At 56.6% G+C, this 10,956-nt stretch overlaps 1 protein-coding gene across 1 annotated transcript; it reads left to right on the top strand.

The window, feature by feature from the left end:
- Nucleotides 1-653: 653 nt before the first annotated feature.
- Nucleotides 654-10,599, top strand: ZBP1 (Z-DNA binding protein 1; the record flags this gene model as incomplete). The annotated part of the gene is made up of 8 exons (XM_079719759.1): nt 654-757; nt 3,379-3,588; nt 4,173-4,235; nt 4,648-4,821; nt 6,007-6,168; nt 7,337-7,540; nt 8,591-8,803; nt 10,385-10,599. The coding sequence occupies exons 1-8, from the start codon at nt 724-726 to the stop codon at nt 10,597-10,599; spliced, it is 1,275 nt and encodes a 424-aa protein (XP_079575885.1). The 5' UTR covers nt 654-723.
- Nucleotides 10,600-10,956: the final 357 nt, after the last annotated feature.

The raw sequence follows: 10,956 nt of genomic DNA, 5'->3' as shown, positions 1-10,956 counted from the left end.
TACTTGTATTAGCCCATTTCACAGATGAGAAAACTGAGGCATAACTAGGTTAAATACCTTGCTCAAGGCGCCACAGACAGTAAATGGTGGGGCTGAGTTAGAACTCAAGCATCTCTGTGGCCTTGGACAAGTGACCTCACTGACCCAAGCTTCAGTTTCCTAAGAAAAGAGGCCAGTACTAGCCCCTACCCTGGACATGATTCAGGGGCACACGAGATTGGAGAGCACATAGTAAGTACTCATCAAAGAGGGTTGTTGTTTTGATATGCACAAACGCAGGCACCCACCCATCCACCCACCCAGGTGTCTTGGCCTGAGTGTGGGGCTCAGGGCGGGCAGCGGTGGGAAGTCCCCTGGCCCCAGAGCAAGCACTGGTCTTGCCCAGCTCAGCCGTTCCCTGCTAACATCTAGCTGGAGGCCTAACTGTATCTTGTTTATCATTCCGTTTTCGATTTCGTTTCCTTCAAAAGCCACACACAGAAGTTTCATTTTCTTTTTCTCCAGAATCTGATCAGCTTGGGGTGACTAGGCATCTGTTTCCGGTGGGTGTGAACAGCTGACAGCCGGCTGGGTGAAGCTGGAATAACTCCACAGCTGCCAGAAGCACCGCCAGGACCACAAAAGCACACCCAGCCTCGACCGGGCCCACCTTCTCCAGGCCACGGGGTCGGGGAGCCTGCCGCTGCCCTCAGGTCACCTGGGCTCCCAGCAGCTGCTTCCAGCATGGCTGAGGCCCCTGCCAACCCAGGAGACGCAGGTACGTTCTTCCTTCTAAGGAACAGTGGGAGTGCCCGGGTGGGACTTGCACCTTTTTTCTGGTTCTTTTTCTTGGTCCAGATTACAGCCACGAGAGGACAGTATCTGAAAGCACAAAAGTAGTAAGAAAGAGGGAGAGAGGGCATTGCATCAGGTTCAGAGCCTTGCTCAGCCCAGGCATCTTGCAACATGCTTCGTGTGCATTTTGCAATAACCCGCTCTTGCAACATGCTTCGTGTGCATTTTGCAATAACCCGCAGGTGCAAGCCCGATGAGGTTTCCATCTTACGTGTGAGCTCACTGAGGCTTGCAGGTGAAATGACTCAGGGGACCACGGCAGAGCCTGGGGCCTTAACACCCGTCTTCACACTCATTTTGAGGAACAACAGAAGTTGTCTGCTAAGAGGGGCAAGTGCATGTATGTGGTTTTCCTCCTGCTGCATTCGTTCCTCGCATAGCACTCTGTTCCTGGAAGCACATGATGCAAGTTAACTGTTATTGAGCAGTGCTCTTTTCTAGGGTCCCCACTGAAAGCATGAGGGCTGTGGGCTGGGACGCTTTTTGTTTGTCTTTGTTTTGTGATTGTGAGCTAGTTAATCCTCACCACAATCTCTGAAGTAGCTACTATTATCACCATTTCACAGATTGAGAAACTGAGGCCCAGAGAGGTCACATAGCTAGTAGGTGGCAGAGCTGGGGCTCAAAACCAGGAAAATAGGGTGTGCTGGGGAGGGGTGCCGACTGGGTGTGACCCAGGACCCCAGGCTGGTTCCCAAGCTCCTGTTGTACTTCCCCAGTGAGACATGTCAGGGGCACTCGGTAACTGAATTTAACTTGCCCCCCGGCAGATTTTCCTTTTAACCGACGTGTCACTTACATCTCATCCGTTTCACAACTTCCAGTTCACCAGCCTGAAGACTCAGCAGGTGACGCCAGCCCCGCCTTCACTGCATGGACCCCATTTCCCCTTTGGGGTCAGGGCACTGGAGGAGGAGGAAGAGGCTCCCCCTGGGGCAGGTTTTTTAAGAATCAAAACTCTTTTTAAAACTAGGCAAAGCCACAGTGGGTTGGACGGGTATCCCGGTTGAGGGGTAGTTTGGTGGGTGAAGGGGTGGGTGACCCCACGTGTTCTAATTGCACATCACCTGCGCCCAGAAGGATGCAAACATTCCGACCACAAGGGCAAGGCCACAGTGCCCAGCGCAGAGTTGGCAAATGGGTTGTCCCTTCCCCCGCTAGTGCCGCCCACTAGGAATCCAGGAAAAATCCAGAAGGTAAAGGATTGGGTTGCTGCCCTGGAAGGGGACCTAGGTCTTCCCAAGAAGGGCCCTGCTTTGCATTTCCCTCAGGGTTCTCAGGGCAGACATTTCCTCTCCCCAGCTCCTGGCGCTGCAGGCCCTGTGTCTGACCAGTTCTCTCACTCCCCGCAGGGCATCTGGCTTGGGTTTATGGGAGCCTGTCTGGGAGGAGTAGGGGCCGTTTGGAAAGTTCCTCGTTGAGCCTCGAGGCATCCTGCTTAGGACCATTAACTCAGGTGGGGAAACAGAGACCCCGGAGGAGCTACTCATCCCTTGCCCAGGTCATCTGGGCAAACACCTACCCAGTAGTGTACACTCACTTTTTCACTCCATCAGTCCTTCATTCAAATGCTATTTCCTGAGACCCTACTGTGTGCCCGGCCCCATGCTAGACACTGAACCACTACACTGAACCTGGCAATCACAGCAGGAGATCCTTGGGGACACTCTGCAGGGGACCCACACACAACCAGCACCCCACCCACTCAGGGCATCCAGGACAGCCTCCCAACGATGGAGTCTGAGCAAGACCTGAGGTGAAGTATCCGTTGGACAGGTGGAGGGAGGGAATATTGCTCCTAACAGAGGGAAGAGCATGTGCAAAGGCCCAGGGGTGAGTGCGTCTGAAGGGAATGCAGACAGGTTGGCCCTTGAAGGGAAGCTGAGGGTGGGTGAAGATGAGGCTGGCAGAACCGGGAGTTGGTGGCGTTGCTGTCATCCGGGAGATGGTGGTGACAAGGACTAGGAGGCAGAGGCAGCGAAAGGAGAAGAGAGGATTCGAGACAGCCAGGGACAGTGTTGCTAGGACTCCGGGATTGGGCATCAGGGTGAAAGATCCGTTTCTGAGCGGATGTTGGGTTTCTGCTGGGGATGAATAGTAACATCGCCCAAGTGGATTGTGAGCCCAAGAGCGGGGGCAGATTCCACTGGGAGGAGGAGGATGGGGGATGGAGAACACCGGAGTGGGTCTCACTCCTCACCCCTCCCCTCCCTCCTGTGCTCTGCTCCCCCCCTCCAGCATCCTGCCGCCTCCACTCCCCTCTCTCTGAGGATGTCTGAGAGCTGAGTGTTCCCACCTGCCCTCCGGCACTCACTCAGGTGGGGGACGCTCGGAAGGCTTGGCACCGCCTCTGGCCACCAGGCTGTCCAGCCAAGGTCATTTCTGAGCAGCCCACATGCCCCTCCCTGAACAGAGATGCTGGTGGATGTCTGCTCAGACCTCAGTCCCTGCCTCTGCCCAGGATCCCTCTCCTGGGGGGCCGCCAGCCCGGGCTGGGTAGCTGGGGGACTCAGTTCTCTCTCTGTCCCTGTCTCCCTCCCCCAGACCTTGAGCAGAGGATCTTGGAGGTGCTGAGGGACTCTGGCTCCCCTGTGAAGACTGCCCAGCTGGTAAAGAAATGCCAAGTGCCCAAGAAGACACTCAACCAGGTCCTCCACAAGATGAAGAAGGAGTCAAAGGGAGTCCGGCTCGTAGGCCCCGCGACGTGGTGCTTGGCCGATGGTGGGACCAAAGAAGTGCTTCCCGCAGAGCTGGGTAACCTGCCATCCCGGGACAGAGGCAGTTGGAGGGGGCAGGTGTTGGACCCAGCACGAGCAGTCCTGGCAACGGCCTAGCCCAGATTTGGGCCTGGGTTCAAATATAGGCTCTGCCCTTGGGGACACATGATGTATCCTCACTGCATCTTGATTTCTTTTTCTGGCCGATGGAGGTAACAGTAGGGCTGCTTTGTAGGGTTGCGAGAGGATTTGATGCAAAGGGCTGAGCCTGGTGCCAGTATGTAGTAGGTGCTCAGCAAAACATTAATAATGATGAGGATGGCAGTAACGATATGATAATAATAGAAGAGCCGTAGCATCACACGAGATCCGCGTTTCTAGTTCTGCTGCGGTGCCCGGGGGTCCCCTAGCCCGCACGCAACCCCAGAGGGAGTAGATAGTCTCCCCCACAGCCCCAAGTCACACAGCTGGAAGGGAGCGGGGCGGGCTTTGAAGCTGAGTTCCTTCCGAGTTTGGAGCGTCCATGCGCTAGGGCGTTCTGCGGAGCAGCCCACCTCTGTCTGGTAGGGTCCCCACCCCCTCTCCTGCTCGGCTGACCCCGACCGTCTTTCTTCCCAGCAGAGAGGCCGAAGAAAGATGCAGTTGCAATTCCCCGGAAGCCTGGCCCTGAGCTCAGTCAGCGGCGTAAGCATCTCGTTTCCTTTCAGCTCCTGTTCCCTCTGACCCCAAACTCTCCTTGGCCACTCGAGAAGTTACAATTGTTCAGGGGCCATGGGCCACCCACTAACAGGTCCCCACAAAGTGTTCGGGGGCAAGACTCTGTCTTTCGGTGAAAGAAGCTGAACGGCTGAGAAACCATTTGATGGGTAGTTGGCAATCACTGTGCACCTAGCATGTGCCAGACACTGTTCAGAGCCCTTGACGAACATCCCCAACCCCCAGAACAACCTCTGTGGTCCATTATAATTATGCCCATTTTACAGATGAGGAAAATGGGCACAGAAGCTGCGTCTGTCCCAGGTCACACAGCTGGTAAGCAGGGGAGCAGATTCAGCCTCCAGGGTCCTCCTTAACTACTTGCTGTCCTGCCTCCCAGAGGAAGAGATCTTCCAGTTTCTGGAAGCCCATGGGCCCCATAGAGCCCTGATCATTGCCCAGGCCCTGGGCATGAAGACGGCGAAGGAAGTCAACCCAGACTTGTACGCGATGAGGAACAAGCACCTCCTGGACTTAGACCAGAAATCAAACTCTTGGGCTATTTATCGACCAGGTAGGCCCTTTACCTGCCGCCCACACCTGGACAGGGCAGAGGGCAGAGCTGTGAAGAGAAAGCGTAACGCCCAACACCGGGTCCTGGCTGGGCTCCCGCTAAGCTCTTGGCCTGCCCCACCCCGTCAGAAGCTTGCTGTGGTCTTGCTGACCCATCCCCGGAAGAGGGCTCCAGGAGGGAGGGGCGTGCTGGCAGGAGTAACCAGGGAGGGCTTCCTGGAGGTGTGGCCCACCCCTGACTGTAGCAGTCCTGGGGCGCAGGTCTCAGCCTGAGTTTGCTGACAGTCTTCTGTAAGCACTTTGCCCGCCTTGGATTTTTAAGGCTGCTGAAGGGGTGGGCCAGGCTGAGCCCAGATACCCACAGGGTAGCGTCCCAGAACCGACGTACCCATTACATGCAGCAGGTACCGGGCCTAGAGCCCAGGGTGCTTTTAGGGGGTCACAAAAATGCTCTAGTTTCTCTTAAAATCAGAAGAAATAAATGAGCATTATAGTAACAATGAACAGCTAATCATGACTCTAGCCGAGATTATATTTGTCTGTATCCCAACGCAGTCATAAAATGTAATTTTAAATATTTTTTATGGATGTAGGGGCTCACAAAGGCACAAGAGCCAAGGGCTCACGAAGGTGGGAATGTGGACCCGTGTGTGGAGCCCACGTGGGGCTGACACGCCTGCTTATGGTACCCAAGGAGGGTCTCAGCATCCTAGGCTGGATGTTAAACACTGGTGACAAATCCAAATTCTTAAAAATGCCTTGTGAGTCGAGCAAAGCTTATCCCATGGCCAGAAACAGCCTGTGGACGGCCACCTTGCATCCTTCCCTAAAGGAAGAGAGGACCCTGAAGCAATGGTTAGGGCTGTGGGTTCCTCGCAGTGAGAGGTACAGAGGGTGGGCAAGCAGCAAGGCACCTGCCATCCTCCCAGGGTGGCAGAGGACACAGGGGTAGGGTGGCCTGCGGGACAAAGTCCAAGCAAGGCTCGTCTATGATACCTGCAGTGTTTGGTAAACACTCCACTCCCTGGGGCCAGCCTTGGACCTACTGACTCAGAACCCCAGGGTGGGCCCCTGGGAATCTGTATTTTAACCAGCTCCCCAGGAGATTTTGATGCTGCCAAGTAGAATTTGGAACTTCTGACTCCTAGAGAGATACAAAGGGATTGAGTGGAATGCTATTTTGCAGAAGGTTCTGGAAATCCGTCCACCCCAGTTATTTACCAGCAAAATCCAATCAACGTGATCAGTCATAATGGACCAAACAGCCGCATTTCCATTAAGAACTCCAAAGGCATCCAGATTGGACACGAGAATGTCATAGTGAGACGAATGGCCTCTGGGGAAAATGGTGAGTCCTCTGAAATGTCCAGGAGAAGGGACCTGTCGGGGCATCTGCTCCATCTGGGTGGGGGCAGGGAGTGGGGGGCATTCAACCTTCCAGGGAGAAAGGGCAGCTTTCAGATCTCCAAGGTCCTTTCTGGCTTTCTCAGGAATAAGGATGTCCCTCCCTGTGCCTGGATCAAACCTCTCCTGCTTTCCCTTCCTGCCGACATCTTTTGCCTCATTTTCATGGGGACCCAATATTTTCCCACAAGAAAAAACTCAGTTCACTCTTCCTCACTAGGATGTCACAAGGGGTCGTTGTAGCATTCTGTTTGTCCCGAGACACTCTTTTTTCCCATGTGTTAACATCTCAGAAACTGGGATGCATCGTATGGGTGCATCCAAGCTTTGGTGAAATACAGTAAGCAAATGGTGGCTGCTCTGTGGCGGGCACTGTAGGGAGAGGGCACAGGGTCACCCATCAGTCCAGCCATGGGGCGTGAGTGAGAGCGCTGGCCCCAAAGTTGGAACGCTCCCTGTGACCTCGAGAGAGCCCTTCCCTGCTCCAGGCCTCAGTTTCCCCAACTGTGAAATGAGGAACTTCATTCTAGAATCTAGATCAACCTTTCCCCAGCTTTGGTCCTCTGAGCTCCACCTCCCTAATTTTGGCCACGCCCATGGCTGATTCTTTACGCCATGTTGCTAGATGGTTTACTTTTTATTCTACTCAAATTAACTTTGAAGTAAACTTTTACAGCATTACCTTGAAAACTACGAAGGTTACCTTAAAAATAAATGCTGAGAAAATAAAACAATGTCAGAAGCTCTGAGGGCTCCATGTCAACAGCAAGTTAACCCCAAAGGAGACCTTCTCCTGATGGGCCCAGAGGATTGAGAACAGCTAGGAAGCAGAGGATGTGCTCATTGTCTGGGTTTTCAATGCCCCAGTGACACCCCAGGCACCAATGGTAAAAACCCCGGAACCCCACGCTACCTGTTCTGCCGGTCCACCTGCTCTCCAATCCAGACCCTGAAGTAATCACTCCCAGTCTGATGGTGTCCAGAAAGACTCCAGAAGCCTGTCTCCTCTGTGCAGCCAGGACTTAGTGTGTGTGTGTTGGGGGGGGCGGGGTAGGAGGTGGGGTGGGTCAGAGGATGGGGGTCAGGGGTCATACTTCTGTGTCCCCTGCCAGGCTCCACGGCTCCCCTCTACCCCCCTCCAGTGGCACCCACTGATCCCTCAACTCAGGGTCCCCTGGCTGGATCCTGGGGGCCCCAGGACATCCGGATGGCGAATTCTGTGCTCAGACATGTACAGATGGGACACGGCAACGAGATGAGTCTTCACGGCAACCCAGCCAAGGGCCCTGCCCACAGCGCCTGTGGCAGCCCCCCAGGTAACTGGAGAACAGGCTGCCACCCCACCCCCACCCCACTGCATTCAGCTCCTCGCTATAGATGGAACTTGAGCCAGTCCTTGTGGGGAGCGAGGCATGATGGGAAATTCTTTCCCTCCCACCAGGAGGCTCTAGAGCAGGGGGCTCTTTTAGAGTTAGCACCTGGGTTCCCATTCCCTACTACCCCCTTCAGGAAACCTCAGTTTCCTCATCTGTACAATGGGCAGGGATCATTTCCTGGGCCAGCTGAAACGGGGACAAAGGAGACGACTGGACTGGAACTGGACAGGCATCTAAGGAGCCACCTAGGTGCTGTCACCAGTGACCAGAGCTCCCAGGCCGCGTCTTCCCTGGCACTGGTCATCGAGAGACAGGCTGGGGGGTGGGATCACAGCAGAGAGGCCTGAGAGAGAGGAGGAGAAGCAGGGACGCCAGGGGACGGGTTTCCAGAGGAGGCGAGGCTGGTGAGATCAAGGGAGGGCTGCAGGGTCCAGCAACAAGGGGTCAGTGGTGACCTAAGGGGACAGAAGGGGCACGGGGAATGGAAGGAGGGGGACGGAGCGCGGGCATTTCTTTCCTGACGTTTGGCCGGGAGAGGCAAGGGCGAGACAGCTGCGGCTGGGGGCCGGGCTGGGGGCCACAGGGAGATTCTAACCAAAGATGGAGAGGGTGTTCCAGAGCTGCCAGGAAGAAGGCAGCAGAGAGGCGGGAAGCAGGAGGCAGTGGGGGGAGGGGCTGAGTCCCAGGGGAGGCCCAGAGGACCAGGTCAGCTGGGCTGGGCTGCAGGAGGAGGGCCACCCAAGCTGGCAGAGCCGGGGGCCGAGGGAGCCGGCGGCCCCAGCAGGTGAAAGGCACGTGCAGAGACGCCGTGTGAGGCCACGCGTCCGCCGGCGACAGAGCACGGCACGGGCCACTGAGGGGAGGTTCCAGGGGGACAGTCAGCCATGGAGGACCTGAGAACCAGGCTGGGGGCCAGACCCACCGTCCAGCTGCTCTCACCGTCCACCTCCCCCCCCGCCCCCCCGGCATCTCTCTTTGGCTGACCTGCAGTCTCTGTCCTGGGTACCGGCCCGGAAGCTTCCATCAAACTTCAAATCCCCGAACCAGGACCTCACTCCGAAGGGAGCACGGCCCAGAGAGTCCACATTCGCTCGTACTTCCTGGAGGACACCACCGTAGGCAACAACAACAAGATGACTGTCAACCCAGGGGCGGCTGATCCCACAGGAGTCGCAAGGGCTGGCGAGCCAGGAGGGAGCGCAGGTGAGCCTGGGACACCCCTGTGTGTCCTCTTTCCCTCCCTCATTCATTCATTTATTCAACAGTCACGAGCCTCCCATTTCTGGAGTCGGGGAGACAGGAGAGGGTCGTAGCAGGAGCGGGGGCTCTAGGGTAGAACGTGTGGGGTCCTCCTAACCTTTCACTCAGCTTGGAGCCTCTGTTTCCCCGTTTGTAAAATGAGGGTGATTAGACTAGCCTGTGGCTCCCGAGTTGGAGTGAGGCCTGGATGCGCTCCCCTCACTGCTGGGACACCTGGACCGGACCAGTGACGTGACTTGTGGTGCCCAGTGCAACCAGAAAAAGCAAGGCTCCTTGTTCAAAACTTAGTAAGAATTTCAAGACAAAGACAGCAGAGCAGTGAACTGAGCACAGGCCCCTCAGAACGGGCCTGTGTGACTGCCCAGGCCACATGCCCGTGAAGCTGGGCCTCCCTGGAAACTTCTGGAACATGATCCCCCCTCGATTCTCAGTCACCCGCTTCACTGATTCTTTCCCCCAAATAATGCTGTAGGGCTTCCCTGGTGGCGCAGTGGTTGAGAGTCCGCCTGCCGATGCAGGGGACACGGGTTCGTGCCCCGGTCCGGGAAGATCCCACATGCCGTGGAGCGGCTGGGCCCGTGAGCCATGGCCGCTGAGCCTGCACGTCCGGAGCCTGTGCTCCGCAACGGGAGAGGCCACAGCAGTGAGAGGCCCGCATACCGCAAAAAAAAAAAAAGAATAATGCTGTAGCCACCTTACGCTTCTTCCCCGTTTCAATGATTAGGAAGAAGTCGTCCATTCATTCATGCACCCACTCAGGCCACACTCCCGCCCTCAAACGCTCCCTCCCCCGGAGATACAGCTAAGAGCACAGACAGACAAATACTCCCCACTCACAGGGGCCAGAGTCCAGTATAGGGAATAGAGACAGTGACAAACCAAGCCTTTTGAGGCTTTTAAGACCAACACTATAAAAAACTATAAAACCTGGGGCGGTGGCTGGGCAGTGCCGTGACGGAGAGGAGCTGCCTTAGCCAGGCCGCCAGAGAAGCTCCAGGAGGAGGTGACATCTAAGCCCAGGCCTGTGGGGAAGGAGAAGCCGGCCAAGCACAGATGTGGGAACAGCATTGCCAGAGGAGGGAACAGCAAGTGCAAAGGCCCCGCAGTGGGAAGAAGGGTGACGTCCAGAATCACACACACACACGAGCCCAGGGAGCGGCAGGGAGTAGGTCTGGTGGGCAAGGCCGGGCCTCTCTGTGCCGGGAAGCCCAGAAGAAAGGTCCAGATCTTACCTGAAGTGACCTGGCGAGGCCTGGAGGGTTCAACCAGGGGCAACTTCATGTGGGGCACGATTTAAAGGTCTGGCTGAAGACAATCGGGGGAAAGCAAAGGGGGCTGAGGAAGCGGGAGCAACGGTCCAGGGGAGAAAGGACGGGGCCACGGAGATGGGGACACAAGGTCACCCACCGGGGAAGCCTGCGTCCGGGGCAGCAGCCTCAGTCCCGGTGAAGCAAATCGCCTTGGCTATTCGGTAATTCGAGGGGAGGCGGCTCACGTGTTCCTGGGGCCCCATCTCTTCCCTAGAGCCTCCCTCCAGAGCTGCACGATCCAGAAGCGAGGTCCCTCCCGGCAGCAGTCAGGCTGCCCCCGTCAACGCTGAGACGCTCATCTCAGAAGAGCTAGCGGCTATGACGCTCGAAAAGCAGGGGTCCCAGAAGTGCAGAAGACACCTGCTGAGCGACAGCATCGCAGAGCCAGTGTCCCTGGAGGGTGGGACTCAGAGCAAAAGCAGCCTGTAGGCGGACTCGCGCAGGAAGGGCCTGGGAGCCAGGGAGCTCCCTGCTGCCTTCAGGGCCGTTTATGACCTTCTCGCCTCCTGACACGTGGCCAGCGTGCATCCACATTTGGGCTGGGCCCGGCATGGGGCCAGGGCAGGGCTGCTGGTGGCAGGAGCTGCCTGCCAGGGGGTCACCTTCCCGGGCCCACCGTCTATCAGGGCCACCCATTCCCTGCCCGTCACTCAGGACCTGACTTCCTCAAGGCCCATCTTGGCCACCTGACCACTTTACCACCTGACCTTTCTAGAACCTTCCTACCTCGTCCTGGAGGGCTAGGGATGGGTCATTCTCTAAAGTTGCCAGAAAAGGGATACCACC

Source organism: Hyperoodon ampullatus, assembly GCF_949752795.1.
Source record: "Hyperoodon ampullatus genome assembly, chromosome: 14".
In the NCBI taxonomy this organism is placed as follows: Eukaryota; Metazoa; Chordata; class Mammalia; order Artiodactyla; family Ziphiidae; genus Hyperoodon; species Hyperoodon ampullatus.
The sequence above is the reverse complement of the archived record's forward strand: the minus strand, read 5'-3'. Positions and strand labels throughout refer to the sequence as shown.